The sequence below is a fragment of the Trachurus trachurus genome (genome assembly GCF_905171665.1).
Source record: "Trachurus trachurus genome assembly, chromosome: 4".
Classification (NCBI taxonomy): Eukaryota; Metazoa; Chordata; class Actinopteri; order Carangiformes; family Carangidae; genus Trachurus; species Trachurus trachurus.
The window spans coordinates 8,081,760-8,097,816 of NC_139898.1; the positions used below are offsets into that span (position 1 = coordinate 8,081,760).

General features: G+C 41.6%; 1 protein-coding gene across 1 annotated transcript in view; it reads left to right on the forward strand.

The window, feature by feature from the left end:
- The window catches only part of kif1aa (kinesin family member 1Aa), a gene marked incomplete at both ends in the record, with an annotated part of 35,657 nt that extends 21,792 nt beyond the window's left edge, over positions 1 to 13,865 (forward strand). The window contains 23 exons of the mRNA XM_083970833.1: positions 2,902 to 3,020; positions 3,124 to 3,209; positions 3,294 to 3,423; positions 3,645 to 3,804; positions 3,916 to 4,006; positions 4,084 to 4,202; positions 4,302 to 4,357; positions 5,965 to 6,073; positions 6,233 to 6,299; positions 6,386 to 6,470; positions 6,571 to 6,676; positions 8,393 to 8,419; positions 11,359 to 11,473; positions 11,568 to 11,701; positions 11,798 to 11,859; positions 11,940 to 12,085; positions 12,302 to 12,493; positions 12,617 to 12,688; positions 12,804 to 12,925; positions 13,097 to 13,240; positions 13,333 to 13,525; positions 13,616 to 13,734; positions 13,823 to 13,865. Coding sequence (XP_083826959.1) covers positions 2,902 to 3,020; positions 3,124 to 3,209; positions 3,294 to 3,423; positions 3,645 to 3,804; positions 3,916 to 4,006; positions 4,084 to 4,202; positions 4,302 to 4,357; positions 5,965 to 6,073; positions 6,233 to 6,299; positions 6,386 to 6,470; positions 6,571 to 6,676; positions 8,393 to 8,419; positions 11,359 to 11,473; positions 11,568 to 11,701; positions 11,798 to 11,859; positions 11,940 to 12,085; positions 12,302 to 12,493; positions 12,617 to 12,688; positions 12,804 to 12,925; positions 13,097 to 13,240; positions 13,333 to 13,525; positions 13,616 to 13,734; positions 13,823 to 13,865 — 2,497 coding nt within the window. The remainder of the gene's footprint in view (positions 1 to 2,901; positions 3,021 to 3,123; positions 3,210 to 3,293; positions 3,424 to 3,644; positions 3,805 to 3,915; positions 4,007 to 4,083; positions 4,203 to 4,301; positions 4,358 to 5,964; positions 6,074 to 6,232; positions 6,300 to 6,385; positions 6,471 to 6,570; positions 6,677 to 8,392; positions 8,420 to 11,358; positions 11,474 to 11,567; positions 11,702 to 11,797; positions 11,860 to 11,939; positions 12,086 to 12,301; positions 12,494 to 12,616; positions 12,689 to 12,803; positions 12,926 to 13,096; positions 13,241 to 13,332; positions 13,526 to 13,615; positions 13,735 to 13,822) is intronic.
- Between the last annotated feature and the right edge of the window lie 2,192 nt (positions 13,866 to 16,057).

The window sequence follows — 16,057 nt, forward strand, 5'->3', positions numbered from 1 at the left end:
TCTGGCTGCACCAGAAACCCCATTTTCAACACATGCATGAGCGAGCGCATGAGTGACCCTACCCCATCCCCGACACCCTCCAACTCTGAAATTACTGAGCTGGCTGACTCGCAGCGGGAGGGTCGAGGGGAGGAGGAGTTGGAGGAGTTGGAGGACCTGGACGATGATATCTTTTTGGACGACCCGTCCTCGGAGCTTGTGGGAGAGGATATTGATGATGATGATGATGATGATGATGAGGGAGAGCTCTGCCGAGGCTCCAGCGAAGGCCAGGATCCCTTTTACGACCGCTCACCATTATTCAGTGTAGTGGGAAGGTTGGTGAGGTTTCGGGAGCATGCTGGTGGAGGAAACTAGCTCTTTCACACTGAGACGCAGGGTCTGTTTCCCTCGGTAGACAACAGCACAGAGGACAGTACATTTTTTTTGAAAATGCAATGCACAATACAGATACGAAGAAAGTCCTCACTCTTCTGAATTGTGTGTGCATGAGTACACATTTGAAATTAAAGTTTCTGAGTGTACAGTGGGACTGAAGGCTCAACACACTGCAAATTAAGAAAACACAAACTAACAAAACACTAACAAACATCATTAATTTAAAAACACATGCACTGCAAATAGACACAGCACAATGGGTCCCAAAATTGTTGAACATGGCTGGGATGCACTTACAGTACATAGCTGTATAACACATTTATGCTACTTGTTGTTAAATTCTCTAATCTGGAATAAGTGTGTTCCAGCTTGGTTCAGCACTTTTCAGCAGAAACACTTTGATTGTTGCCCATTTTACAGTACTTGCAGCGCATTGCACTATTTGGTTGTGTTGTGTGTACTGTATTTGCGGCACAATAGGAAAAAAATATGTTGGCTTTATTTGTGTTTGGTTTATTTGTATGTGTGTTCTGAAGCTGCAGTGTGTTGACTCTCAGGGCCACCATATGTCTTTTGTTTTCCTATGTGGCAATTACAGATTTTCTGTCCAAAGTAGCTTGTTTTTTTGGTTAACAAGCAGATGTTTTTCATTGGACGAGTAATCCACAGTCGCAATATAACCATGGAGTTGGACCGTTTCAGTTGGATAGATTCAGTGAAGATTTAAAAACCAACTCTACTTAAGTTTGTTTGATTGTGGGATTTCCATTCATTTCATCTTTCTAAAAACCTTCATGCTTCCTCAGCACATCAAGTCAATCTGACTTCCTGTTTCCTCTGTCAGTTGTCATTGCCACTGTGTGTCATATGTTTGAGACACAAATGTTCTCAAATGTCAGAACACTACAATATATACAATATTTTCTTTCATGACTCTGTTACTGAGTGGACTCTGGAGTAGACATTTCTGGGCTTCAAGGTTTATCTTTTGCTTTCTTTCTTTAATCTCATCCAATTAGATGCTTGTTTTGGTTTGTTTATTTTTTATTACTATTATTTTTTGCAAACTGTTGTGTTCTTAACTTAAACTAAATGCTTCTCACTCATATTACAGTTCTACTTTTTTTTTTAAGTGCTTGAAGTCAGCCAGGGGTGGGTCAGTACATGTCACTTGTTTCCATGAAATTCAAGCAATGCTGATGCTGCTTGAGTTGTGTGTCTCACTTGTGTGGCTAAATGTAAAAGTTTTAACAGAGGACCATTCTTTAGCCCAAGCACTGACATGTCTCATGGAGTATACCGACATCTAATTTGCATAACACAGGGACCCACAGCGAAATGTTCTCACCATGCTGTGAAACCTGAATAAGCACGTAAGAGACTGAAAATTATTCATATCAAATAGCAAAGTGGAGATCAAGGAAGACTCAAAATCTCAAGATGAAAGAGCTGGTTTCTACTGCAGCTGTCTCTTTTAGGCATGCCAGAGCACAAGTCTTTTCATTTAGACCTTTTTTTGTCAATTTTTTTACTTGAATACGTCTGATGATGAACTAATGCCCCTATTTTGCACAACTTGCACTTCACCCAAGAGGTGCGCTTTGATTTCTGATGTCATTCGTTGGTTTTTGGTGTAGCATATAATCTTTCAAGCTGTTGGCAGTTTTTATTCAAGCTGAGCCATGTTTGGTATGATGATTTCTGTTCCATTTGCTTTTGATTCCTTTGAGTCGAGAAGTTGGAAGCATTTTTGTTCACCTTTTTTGTCCTGAGCATGCCTTATTTGCACCTCACCAATCTTGTCATAAGCCTCTCCCTTTTTACACTCCACCCTTAAATGTCTACCCCTATTGGCTCGTGGAAAACATGGTCTTTGACTGCAAGATCATGTATTGTAGCTACACACTAGAGACTGAATAACCAGAAGGAGAAATGTTTGTAACACAGTTGTTCCCACATTTATATGCTCTACTGTTAGACTTATTGAAATCTAATGGTGCCTCGTCTAAAACTTAAGTGCCTCAAGTGTTTAGTTTAGCTCTGTACATTTCATTTTTAGTGTAGTGTCTTTATATTGAGGCACGCACATGTTTTACTTACATGTTAGTGCAGTAGAACATCATCATTAAGCAATACAAAGAAAGATTTCAGAATGAGGAAAGCATTTGCTCTTCAGCTTAGCGTTGAGCAGCTTTCCAATATTTTGAAAAGGAGTCAAAGTTGACACACATGCTCCTTAGCCTCACCAAGCTTTCATTATCAGTATAGTACAGAAGCTAAGGAGTACTGCATGTGACCCATAACCGTCCTGAGAATGTCATCATTTCTAGATGGTGAGGAAAAGCCCCCAAGAAGCGATAGTAAAGGGCAGCCATGGCCATCGCAAGAGCAGTCCCAGCTTCTGTTTGGTTGCTTTGCAGCTCTGTGTTCTGTTGTCCAGTCCAGTGACATTTATCAAGTCTGACACGTCTCCTTAGATCGGTTGTCTCTAATCCTTCGTTGTCTTTCTCTCTTCCTGCCCAGGGCTTTTGTTTATCTCAGTAATCTGCTGTACCCGGTTCCTCTCGTCCACCGTGTGGCCATCGTCAGTGAAAAGGGTGAAGTAAAGGGCTTCCTCCGTGTGGCAGTGCAGGCCATATCAGGTAAGGCTCGGATCCTCAGCCCGACTGTATGAGGGAATGAAAAGAAAGGCTGTGTGAGACTTCTTGAGGGAGTGAAGTGAAGGTGCTTTGTGTTTCCCTCCAGCGGATGAGGAAGCTCCCGACTACGGTTCAGGAGTAAGGCAGTCAGGCACTGCCAAAATCTCATTTGAAGATCAGCAATATGAAAAGGTAGATGAAATTTCTGTTTGGACTATAAATTGGACCTGTATACATACAGTCACCTACTAACCAGTCTGCACACTGCTTTTGCAGTTCCAGTCAGAGACCTGCTCTGTGGGACTGTCCCGCACAGGGATTTCCCAGGAAGAGCTTCGTATCGTGGAGGGGGAGGGGCAGAACGCAGAAATAGGACCCTCAGCCGATGAAGTCAACAACAACACAGGTGAGGGTAATCATATACTATGAGTGAATGGACACACACTTTGTGTGTTTGGATGTGTGTGTCTGTGGTGTCCCCTGGTTAATCTGTCAGACCTGGCTCTGAGGGCTGATGGTGGCCCAAAGACAGGAGGAGGTGATTCTCAAACTGAATCACTCTAAATCAATGCCCTGAAATGAACACATCATAAAGCTGTATCTATTTTTGTTTTGCATTTGTAACAGCTGGTGGAGAGGAGCTGGAGAATCCACTGAAGGCCACTCTGGAGGGCCCGCTAGATGCCCTGGAGCACCTCAGGATTGGTAATATATTCACCTTCAGGGTAACTGTCCTGCAGGCCTCCAGCATCTCTGCAGAATATGCTGACATCTTCTGCCAGTTCAAGTAAGCATTCTTCGAAATGTTTTTATAATCATACTCATGACACTCAATATCAATTGTATTTCTTTGACATTTTCATATGTATATCTCTGTGTCTCACTATTTTGATCTCAGTTTCATCCACCGCCATGATGAAGCCTTCTCCACTGAGCCCCTAAAGAACACAGGCCGCGGCCCTCCCCTCGGCTTCTACCATGTGCAGAACGTAAGGAGCGCTCAGACCCTGCCTTAATCATGTGTCGTTGCCATTTTACTAAATGTATCTCTGTGCTGTTTTTGCAGATTGCTGTGGAAGTTACTAAATCCTTTGTTGACTACATCAAAACTCAGCCAATTGTGTTTGAGGTGTTTGGACACTACCAAAAGCAGCCTTTCCTTCCTCTCTGTAAAGACGTCATCAGGTACTATGAGGCCAACTTGTACAGGCAAAGCAATAAGAGTCTACATTGTTTTGTTTTCATGATGACACATTAAATTTGTGTTGTTATTTCCACAACCAGTCCATTGCGTCCGTGCAGAAGACAGTTCCCACGTGTGATGCCTCTGTCCAAACCAGGTAAATAAACTCCAGGCTGGGGTTAGTTTTCTTAAATTCCATGGTTGATGTGTATGCTGCATAATGTTGCACAGTCTTTGTATTGGTCTGCCTGCACGTCATGTCATCTTAGCTTCATGTTGTTGGGTGTGAGCAGTAGACTCTGACGCCTCGCCGGACCGGGAGAAATCACTGGAGCTGATCCGATACCTGGTCCCAGATGTGTTCAATGGGGCACTGGTGGACTCGCTGTCAGGCCACGCTCTGTCTGCTGCTGGCTTGGCTGCTTCCTTCCTACTGGAAGCAAATGAGCAAGCTCAGTTGACTGCTCCACCCACCTCTATCTGTTCAGTTATTAAAGCTCAGAAGCCGGGTTGGTTATTGATGTCAAATCCAAAAGAATCCTGCGTCTGAAAATCTTTTTTTATATCAAGTCTTTATCTTGGTTGGAGTCACAGTGAAAGAAGCACCAAAACCAAGTGACCGCCAAAATACAATTAACTGATTCAATATGATTTCAAAGAACACAGTATAGGATGTAATAAAATATTCAGCATTTTATAGTTCAAATTACAGTTACTGCTGGTCACTGACTGGTAGAAACTGTAATAGTCTTTTGATTCACTTGAATCGATATAAAAAGGGATCTTTCTCATGTCAGCATTCAGTTGGATTGGCTCTAATGTAGTGTGTGTTTACTGTCGTCCTGAGTGGTGGATTGTCCCTGCAGTTCCCTCTTTGAGCTCCTCGAGAACTAAATTGCAATCTCTCTCTGCTACAGTAGTAATGAGCAATACTCTCTCAGATAAGAATGTCAATGTACATGTATATGGTACATCAAATTGTAACACACATAAAAATGCTTTATTGATACCCAGATGGGGGAATTTCATGTTATAGCAACCAAAGAATTAAGACAGATAAAAAGATAATGAACTATTTTAAATGATAACTACAACAAAGGAAAAGAGGATTTGAATGCTTCAATACACTGTATACATTACAATTCTTGGCCTATGCTGTATAGTATTTGTGCAGTGTGCAGATGATTGTGCAAATACATGTGCAGAAGCATACAAACACATTACATAGAAACATACATATAATATCTACAATGTTTGATTTATTATACTGTAGAGTATGGGCCTAAACTTTTTGTTGCATGCAAATGATTTTTCATGCACACTCTCTCTTAAATCTGAACTCCTGTCTTAAATTTGAGTCAGACAAACCTCAGTCACTTCTACCATGATGATCAAAAATCAAAAACATTGATTCTTTTAAGGAGACTAGTTTAAGGAGATTGTGCATATGCTTAGCCTCGTGCACTGAATGGTTCTGTCTCTATTTATATACACAAAAATTCCCAAACTGCACAGTGAACCCTAGAGTGTTCATCTCTTGTAAGAAAGGGCTGCAGAGTTGTCAATAAATCTGCTAAAGTAAAGGACGTCCTTCTACAGGACTCGGTGGTTCCTGTCTTTCCCTGCCTCACTGATTTCCTATTTTCTTCCCTTTCTCTTTCCTCAGTAGGATTAGAGCTGTTCTCAGCTCCCTGTTCATTCTGCTCTCCCTTTATCCTCCCACGTCTTCCTTGATAACCTTCTGTATCTCCTTTTTCAACGCAGTACCTGCCACCAAACTGACAACCATGACCCGCCCACAGGCAGGACCCTGCCACTGTAAATATGATCTCATGGTATTCTTCGAGATCTGTGAGCTAGAGGCCAATGGAGAGTGAGTGCCCTATGTCAACCCTCACAAATTATCTAGCGCTGTACTTAGAATCATTTTGCAGAGCTTCCCATTAAATTTAATGAATACATACATTTGATAATTACTGGAAACCACAGAAACCTGTCTTGTATGATAACTCAAGTGAGGTTTGTTTTTCAGCTACATCCCTGCAGTGGTGGACCACAGAGGAGGAATGCCGTGCCATGGCACATTCCTTCTGCACCAGGTATGGCAGTTGCACTGAGTAAATATAATATTTGGAATATTTTAAATGTACTGAACATAACCACACCTCTTTTTCTCCCTCTGTAGGGCCTTCAGAGGAGAATAACTGTTACTATTGTACATGAATCTGGAGGTGACATGGAGTGGAAAGAAGTCCGTGAGCTTGTTGTGGGTAAGTTTTGTCTCCATGCCTTTTTGTCACCTTGAAAACCAAATATTTCTCCAGCTATGTGTTTGAACTGTTGTTACTGAGTTGTTGGTTTTTTTCCCAGGACGTCTCCGCAACACCCCTGAAGCTGATGAGACCATCATTGACCCCAATATTCTCTCACTCAATATTTTGTCTGCTGGGTATGTCAGGCCCATGCAAGATGACAGGTACGTACAAATGAAGACATCTTATGCAGCTGCAATATCATCACAGATGAAATACATCACTGCACCACTGTTTCTATTGTAACGTTTTGAATTCAAGATTAGAAACACTCAGTGTCCAAAGGTACAATTAAATTGTGGCAGCTTGACTGTAATTGCAAACCTCTGTACAGTTTGCCTACAGTCATATCTGCTGACATTGCTTCATTTCTGCTGTGGCAGCTCATGCTCTGGAACACGACACCCGGGCAAATGCATGGCATCGTGAACCAGCTCGTCAGAAAAAAAGCATGACAGAAGAGGCACAACTTGAATGTTATTGCAAATCCTAGCAAATTATTTGTGCTGTTACCTTAACACCGTGCCTGCATGGATCTGCTGTCTCTCTAACTATCTCTAACTGCAGAAGGTCACATTTAAAATCCAGAGTGACCATGAACAAATTGAAATTGATTTCCCCTGGTTTATTTAAACCTACATCTGCCACACCAGTAGCTATGAATTCACTCTTGCTGGCTGTGCGACCCTCCTTGGTGTTAATCTGTGCTCTTGTGGTTTGATTGTCATTGTTGCACCTACATGTTACATTTCACCGTGTTAATCACCTCACCCCTAACCTCTTCCATCTCTCAACCATGATTAGATTTACTAACTCTGACACTTACCTGTTTATGACCTTTATGGTCCTTTAAGTTTCACCAAGGACCCTCATTTTCCTGTATCTTCATGAACTGATACTGTAGCAGCCCAATATGAAATCAAAATGCATGTCTTTCTTGCTTATTCAGCAGCATGTATCACTAAAAGTAGTGTAAGATCACCAACTCACCAACTACTGTACTGTAATCTACTGTATATAAAGACTTAATATGTTGTCATGCATTGGACATATAACATTTCATTATCACTTTACTGAATCCATTGATTAACTTTTGCTATTTAAGAAACACCATCTGTAGATAAAAATGACTAAAAGCTCTGTTAATCATGCTCTGATCTCTATTATATCTCATTTAATTTACACAGTGTTTCTGCAGCCAGCCAGTAGAGGGCAGTATGTGTCTTTTAAGGCTTGTAGCCCTTTTTGAGGCTTACAGTATGGTAAAAGTTTATCTACTCTTGATGAGTTTATTCTCTAACATTTAAAATCACCTAACATCACCAGTCTGTTGGCCTACCGTTGAGTAGTACTGTATTTTACAGTAAATTAACTGTGTAATAATAGGGACACATATTGTAGATTTTCTGTTGATGTCAATTAGCCTTAATTATTCAGTCACCCAAGCTGAGTACATGAAAACTAAGTCTTAAAGAAATTTTGCTATTTAGCTAATGATTTTTGTAACCCTCTGTTTTTTTTGGCTCATTGCTTATTCCCTTTCCCAACCACTCTCCCAAAAGTGTAAGAACACCAACAACATGATCGCCCAGACCTTGGTTTACGGAGTTTAAATGCTCTGAGCAGCTCTGACCAGTGGCCCTGTTCAACCAGCCCATCTTTGACCATGGTGCTGAATCCCAGGGGGTTCAAACCCTCAGTACAATACTAAACATGAGTGTTGTCTTGGCCTCTGGAGCCAAGAGTTAAGGCTCAGCACCAGGCTGTGGTCCAGCATGGTCTCTGCTCAGTCTTGCTAATACTAACATCAAGGTGTAAATGGATGCTAACATTTTTCTCCCTCCAGTCCACTAACGGAATGTTGTTTTTTGCTTTCGCAGACAGTTTCTTGATTCGGACATGCCTAGGTATATTATTTTGCCTCTCTTCTCGTGCTCTTAAGTTACACAAACACCTCATCTTTCTAACATCCTCTTCTACACCCTGTCATTCCAAGTCATCCTCCAGTGATTTTGTTTCCTTCTCTCCTACTCTGCCATTACTGTCAGCAATTCATCTGTGCCTCTTTGTTTTCTCCCTCTCCTGAGGAGTGAGGGAAACTTTCCTGCATGTCCCTGGTTCTCTTGCTGCGCTGGGTGTGTGTTTGAGCTGTTATCAGGCTGCCGTTTATGATGGACAGGGTCTGCATGGCTCACTGTGCTTCTCGTGGACTGTCCTTGGCTGTGTCTCTGCCGGAGGTGTCGTGGGGCCAGTATCATACTCTGTTTCCACTTCAGCAGTTGCTGCAGGAATCATCTTATAATGCTGATTTCAGAAAGTGTACAGTCAATATCTGGTCACTTTTGCATTTTTCAGAACGCAGGAATTTTAAAGGTCCCAATATTGTTAAGATATAGGTTTGAGTTCCAAGTCTTTTTCCATTATAAAACAGATGTGGGTTCAATATCAATACTGTGGAAGTAAGACTCGGTCCACAGGCAAACACACCAAGCCTGTATTCAGGAACTATTATCTTAAAACAAAACAAGCAGTTAGGACTTCTGTAACTCTGTGATGTCACAACAAAGCAATGACCATCTGCCCTCAGCCATGGCCCACGACCTGTCCCATCCAAACCCATTGTCAAGCCTCGCAGAATTCGATGAGTGTTTTACCTGAAATCTGCCATATTGTTATTTGACTGCTCTGAAAAACAGTCAGCTAATCAGAAGAGAAGTCTATCTTTTTTTCTTTTTTTACACTGACCTTTTGTTACTTATTGTAAGATCCAGAGAGAGGCTTGAGAGAGGAGGAAGTAAAACTTTTTCAAGATGCTTTTGGTGCTTAAAACCACACAACACACCTCTCCTCCTATGGATATCAAAACTTCAGCTCAAGCAGTGGTAACAAGTACAACATGGGACCTTTAAAATGTTGCCCACATTAGTACGGTATCACTACTGTCTTTGTACTCTGTCTGCCATATGATTGTTTACTGATGCAAAAAGTCACACCCAACATGATTGCACTCAATATCTGGAACTTGTAAGATTTCAGTGCGAGTAAGATATATTAGTATGACGTGCCAGTAGAGGGCGGTAGTGATCCATTTTAACAACAGTTAGTTTGAAACAACAAAAGCTAAGAAAATCATCCTGTATTTAGCAAGAACATTCTCAACATTTGGAAAAAGCTGTAATCTTCCCCTTTGCTCCCTTCACTCTGTTTATTATTTTCATAATGTTGACTTTGCTGTGAAGCAATATTTTGAATCCATGGATATGATTTTCTTAGTTACCTCTAATACTGAGGGCCAGAGAGTGCTTCCCATCACAGCTACAGAGTAGTAACAGGAACACAAGTCATCCACTATTACTCAAGTGCTGTAATATGGATCACATCATTTACAGTACCCACTCTGGCACAATATTCAAATGCAGCCATTAAAATGTAATCTAGTGAGCCATTACCTCACCAGTAGCACTTTGCCCAAAATCACTGCAATGTTGTGAATATTTTTAAATCCTGCTTGTACCTCAGTGAAACTCTGCCAGACACCAGAAACAAATGGTTCCTCACATGTAACGCCAGCAGCATGACTTCAATCCTGGCTCCTGCATTTTTAGGAGGTAGTAAAATGTAGAGAAGCACATGTTGGTGTAGTGCGAGGAGGAAATTGCTTCCTTGTAGTGTAAGTGACCAGTTTTCTACTACTGGGAAAGCAGTGCGTGTGCGCCTGTGTGTGTTACTGCACTTGTTAAATACTCCAAAACAGGCCATTTCTGCACGGAGTCGCCACAACTCTGACAGAGAAGCAGTCAGTTCTCTTTACAACAGTCTGTTTGCTTTCTTCAGGGTGACACAATGTCCACTTTCCCACAAGGTCACTTCAGTCCAAGGCCAGTTTGGGGCCAACATCTGAACCTCATGAAGAGTCCATTCAACATGTTTTTATGGCTCACAGAAACATTAGTTTCCTTTTACAATTCTTGCTTGGATTATCTTTTTTAGATTTAAGGCCGTACAGGGCCAAAGGCCAGAGGAACAACCGGTTACAGTGCGTGATTATTCCCTCTTGGGGGAAATAGGGAAAATCATGTACATTATATATCGTATGGAGTAAATCAGAGGCGTAACAGAGAGCAGTATTGTTTTTGTGCTGTTATTTGACCTTTTCAATGGTAGAGCAGGATGAGCGGTTGCATCAAGTCAAGCAGCACCTTCCACAGGATTTCTCAACTGGTCTCTTATGGGTGAGATGCACTGTTCATGACAGTGTTTACATAATGAGATAACAGTGTGGAAAAAGACAAACACCATCCCAGCCACACAAGCGCAAAACCACAACATACTTCCTGACTCTCACTTTCTATTCTTTTGCCGATTTCTTCTTTCTCACAGCATTTCCTTGGGAGTTGACCATAGGTATTTCACTGCCCTGTCCCTCATTTCTTCTGGCTGTCTCTCATCCTCCCCTCCCTTTTTTAATGTATTAAAAGTCATCTCAGCTCTCTTTGCTTTTCTATGGTGTTTTGTACAAGGCAGAACGTCAGCTCAGCCTGTTGCATGCAAAACGTTTCCATTAAAGCTTTTAAATACTGAGAATAGTCACATTATGTTTAATACTGTACAATGCCAACAGTAAATCATAATATTATGTTCTCAGTGTGTCAGATTATAAACTGTTAGTGCACATCTTTTCATATGTGAAGTATTTTTTAATTATTGAAGTGTATCCTGATTTCATGTTAAAGTCTCTGTTGTTAGGTTGTCAAACCGTAATATATTGAGTTGAGTTTTTTTTTTATGGCCTCAATGTTGACTGCTGGTTCACTGTCCTGGCTTCTTGTTTAACAAATCACCTCAGGACCTTCTACCGCTTTGAGACAGCTTGGGACAGCTCCATGCACAACTCTCTGCTACTAAACCGAGTCACTCCATATGGGGAGAAAATCTACATGACCCTATCAGCCTATGTGGAGGTAAGGTCATTCATTTCAGTAGCAGAGGTCATGTACAGTATAAATTATTCCAGAAAAACAATGTTCACAAATCTTCCACTTCTTTCACTTACAGATGGAGAACTGCACGCAGCCCGCAGTCATAACCAAAGATATCTGCATGGTGTTTTACTCACGAGACACAAAGCTCTCGGCCACCCGCTCCATTCGCAACCTTTTTGGGACTGGAAGCCTGAGAGCAGCAGATGGGTGAGAAATTTGAACCAACAAAAGACATTTTGTAGTTTTGTCTGTACACTCAGTCGATTTTTCTGTTTTGATTTGTTTTTTTGTTTGTTTCTTTAGAAACCGAGTGACTGGAGTTTATGAGGTCAGCTTATGTAACCTGGCAGATGCAGGAAGCCCAGGTGAGACTTGAGACTCAGTTGTTCGGCTTTAAACTCTTCAGCTCTGCAGCTTTTCTAATCCTGCATCTTTCCCACCCCAGGTATGCAGAGGAGACGCAGGCGGGTGCTGGACACCTCAGTGGCCTACGTCCGTGGGGAGGAGAACCTGGCTGGGTGGAGGCCTCGCAGTGACAGCCTCATTCTGGACCACCAGTGGGAGTTGGAGAAACTCAGTCTACTTCAAGACGTGAGAGCATTAGTTACTTCTCTTTTACCGTAGTAACTTTAAATAGAATATGGAAACCGTCACTCAAAACCTCATGTCATGATTAACCCTCTTACAACATCGAAATGAATCAACCTTTAATCAATGTCTAAGACACAGTTTTCTCTGTTATTTCCAAACATTGTGACAGACATTGTCCGTAGTCAGTGACTGTGATGTTTTTCTTCGTTCTCTCAGGTGGAGAAAACCAAACATTACCTCTTGTTGAGAGAGAAACTGGAGTCTACCCTGCTCATGGGCCAGGACTCCCTGCAGTCCTGTGTCACTGAGGAGCTGAGTGAGTCTCCTCAGCCGCCCGGGGTCGACCAGGAGGTCAGCAGCTCCAGCTCCGAAATCACCACGGAGAGGCAGAGGGAGCTCGCAGCCAAGGTCAGCCATAATTATTCTGTGAATTTCAGGTTCAACTTGAGCTCTGATCTTTGACATGACGGAGTAAAGTGTATGAGAAAGTACAGTCACACACAGACATTTTAAGCTCTCTGTCCTTTTCAGTGTTTGAGGCTGCTCACACACTCCTTCAACAGAGAATACGGACATGTGTGTGTCAGCGCCAGTGAAAGCAAGGTAGTGCCATAGATTCCCATGTAAACATATAGATATTTAAATAAAGATGACATGATTGGTGTCTGTTGATGGGTTCTCAGTAATTGATGTGTCTTATGTGTTTTCGGCATTGCAGATCTCAGAGATGTCTGTCACAACACTACGAGACTCCACTTCAATCTCTGCTCTCAACACAATCACACCCTCCTCAACATGCCCTTCGCTGGTTGAAGGTTGCTACGGCAACACTGAACTCAGGTAAGTCTTAAGACGCGTTCGTAGAGTCATACTTGTATCATTTGGTACATTCAGTAGCCATGGTTGCCTTTTGTTGTATATATGAGGAAGTGTTTCTTTCTTTTGAATACAATGTTTAGCACTGCACTGGTTCTGGTTTGTTATGTCAAATATCTTCTTTTTGTGCTGCAGACCACCTATGCCTCGCTCTCGTGCCGTCAGTCCCGGTCCTGACACGCAGCAGGACGCGGAGGCCAAGAAGACCCTGAATGGACCCTCTGACACCAAACCTCGCACCCGCAAATTTGTCCCGGACATCCAGGAGATCAGAGTCAGGTGAGTCTGATACAGCCACCCCAACAAATGTTGCGTAGACAACCTCTTGGTTGTATTACGACATGTGGTAATATGTGATCTCTCTCTCTCAGCCCCATTGTGTCAAAGAAGGGTTACATACATTTCTTAGAGCCACACACTAACGGATGGGTGAAGCGCTATGTTGTGGTGCGACGGCCGTACGTCTACATCTACAACACAGAGAGAGACACTGTGGAGCGAGCTATCCTCAACCTGTCCTCAGCTCAGGTGGAGTACAGCGAGGACCAGCAGGCAATGCTGAAGGTACAGTAGGCGGTCTACCAACCCCCAAATCTCCTCTGTTCGCTCTTTTGTTCCTTAACCATCTTTCACTGTTTCTGTCTTTCTCAACAGACCCCAAACACATTTGCTGTGTGTACAGAGCATCGTGGAATATTGCTTCAAGCCACTAATGACAAAGAGATGCATGACTGGCTGTATGCATTTAATCCTCTCCTTGCAGGAACTATCAGGTACAAAAATACCAAATCCTCTCCCTGTAGATGAAATTGAAAAGCTGTATATTTGACATGCATCATGTCCATGTCATCTGCCTCTCAGGTCGAAGCTGTCGAGAAGACGAGCCGGACAGATGAGGATGTGAGACAACGCCCTGAACACAGTTCACAAGAGAAGGATGAACGCAAAGACTTCTATGTACATAGATCCTTGTCCTTATCCCTCCCCCCTGTGCTGAGCCCCGTCCCCACCACCACCATCACCAACAACCATCTCTCCCCCTGTACGTTCTCAGTTTATCACTAGTGTCCTCGGCACCTAAAGCGCCCATTTTGTGTCAGGCCTTTGCTGCGGTGTGAGTCTCGTAGTCTGAAGAACCTCTTCAAAAGCTGTCACTGTACTGTACTGGAGTTTATTCATAGCTGGACGGGTGAAGAAAATGGAGCAAGTAGCAACAGTTTCTTATCTCAGATTACATACGTATGGTAATGTACTGTAGTTGTTGTCAGTGACACATCAAGCCTTATACATTTACTCCCTTAAAAAAATGCAGTGACATTTATCTTAACTTAAAGCTGCCATGTCAGTGAGGATCACATTGCTACATTTGCATCAGTAAATAAGCAAACATGCAGGTTCTTCTCTACTCTGCTCTACAGCTATATATACAGTGTCTAAACTGGTTTGCATACAACATACAGCTAAAAAAAAAAATACACGCTAAAAGAAAAAGAAAAAAAAGACAGTTGAGTGTAACTCTTCAGAATATTTCTCTCTTCTTTCTGGTCCTTGACTCCTGACTTTGAGTAATCTGCCTCCTGTCTCTAAAACTACTGTACTTAGAAACTTTAGCACACATGGCCTGGCAAGGGAATGGCATAGCAACATACAGTAGACTTCATGTTCTTGTGGCATTTTGATAAATCCATGTCGTTTTAGCTTCTTGTAGCTAAAGCACTGTGGGCATCCACATTCACATGTTTAGTAATCAAATATCATCCCATTAATCCTCCCGATTTAATCTCATTCTCTACCTGAATTTTGTTTTGAAATGTGATATATTTAGATATTTAACAGCTTTATTATTTATTTCTGCATGTATTTATTTACAAAGACATTTATATTTCTAAAGCAGTAGTACCGTGCAATTTCTGCACACTGCACTTTTTAATATAAGTTCCGTAAATGTTTGAATAATACGACCTGATCCCCATGCAATTAATGCTATTGCGACTATTTAATAACTTGATGATTGGCCAGTTTCTTTACCTGATTGCCTGAGTAATAATCCCCTTTATGATTAGGTTACCCCTGACCGACTAACACACGTCTGACCAGATCAATGTACTAGGTAGAGAACACTAAGGTGGTCTGTCCATTCACAGCTGCACAAAGCTACTTTGTTAAATGGTCAAAAATAGAAACTGTTCCTCACAGTCCAGGATGAGAAACTGTCTGAATGAAATGTATATTGATTAAATGTAGTGCCTCTCTTTTCAGTCATACTGTATGGGCATACTGTATAGTGTGCCTCTGCACCAGTTGCTTTGAAACTACATCCTTCATGCTGCTATAATACTGTTCTGGAAGTGTCTGCAGATAATATCATCACTTTCCTGCTTTTTATCATCATCATCATCACTTACATATTCAAAACTTCTCTCTTTTGCAGTTAAATGTTAGATATAATATGGCAATCAAATGGCATGTAATATGGAAATTTCCATAACACACATTATACTTGTGATTTTGGTTTTATTTATTTAAAAAGCTTTTAGGGATTGTCAATGGGCATGTTTATTATATATGTTAAACAATCATGCTTTGAATAGAAAAAAATCAATGCTGCTAACAGTGTCAAAGTTCAATTGTCCTCTACTGTTATTTTTCCCATCTTTTTCATCTGATCAAAGGATGCTGCTGTGCGGTTTCATCCGCATTTCAGAGTGATCAATGAGCATGCCTCAGGTCAGCCAGCCTGTAGAGCATGATCCACGACAGAGGGGACATGTGAGCATGTATGAAGACTGCATCTTAAAGCATTTAACCTTGACAAAAGACTTCAAAAATATCGTTGTTTTCTGTGCCAGCTCAATATGTTTGTATTTGCTTCTAATGCAGACAATACTTTAATCTACTGAGACTGGAAAGTATTATGTGTGTTATGGACATACCTTGAAAGTTATTCAGTCAAAACATTTTACAATCCTACATGTGTATACAAGTGTCAGTAGTTGTGAGTTAATCAAACAGTCAAATGTCTGTTCATCTTTTGTTTGTTGTATTGGAAGATCAATGTTGTGATCAAAGTCTATCACAGACTTTCTTGGCAGAGAC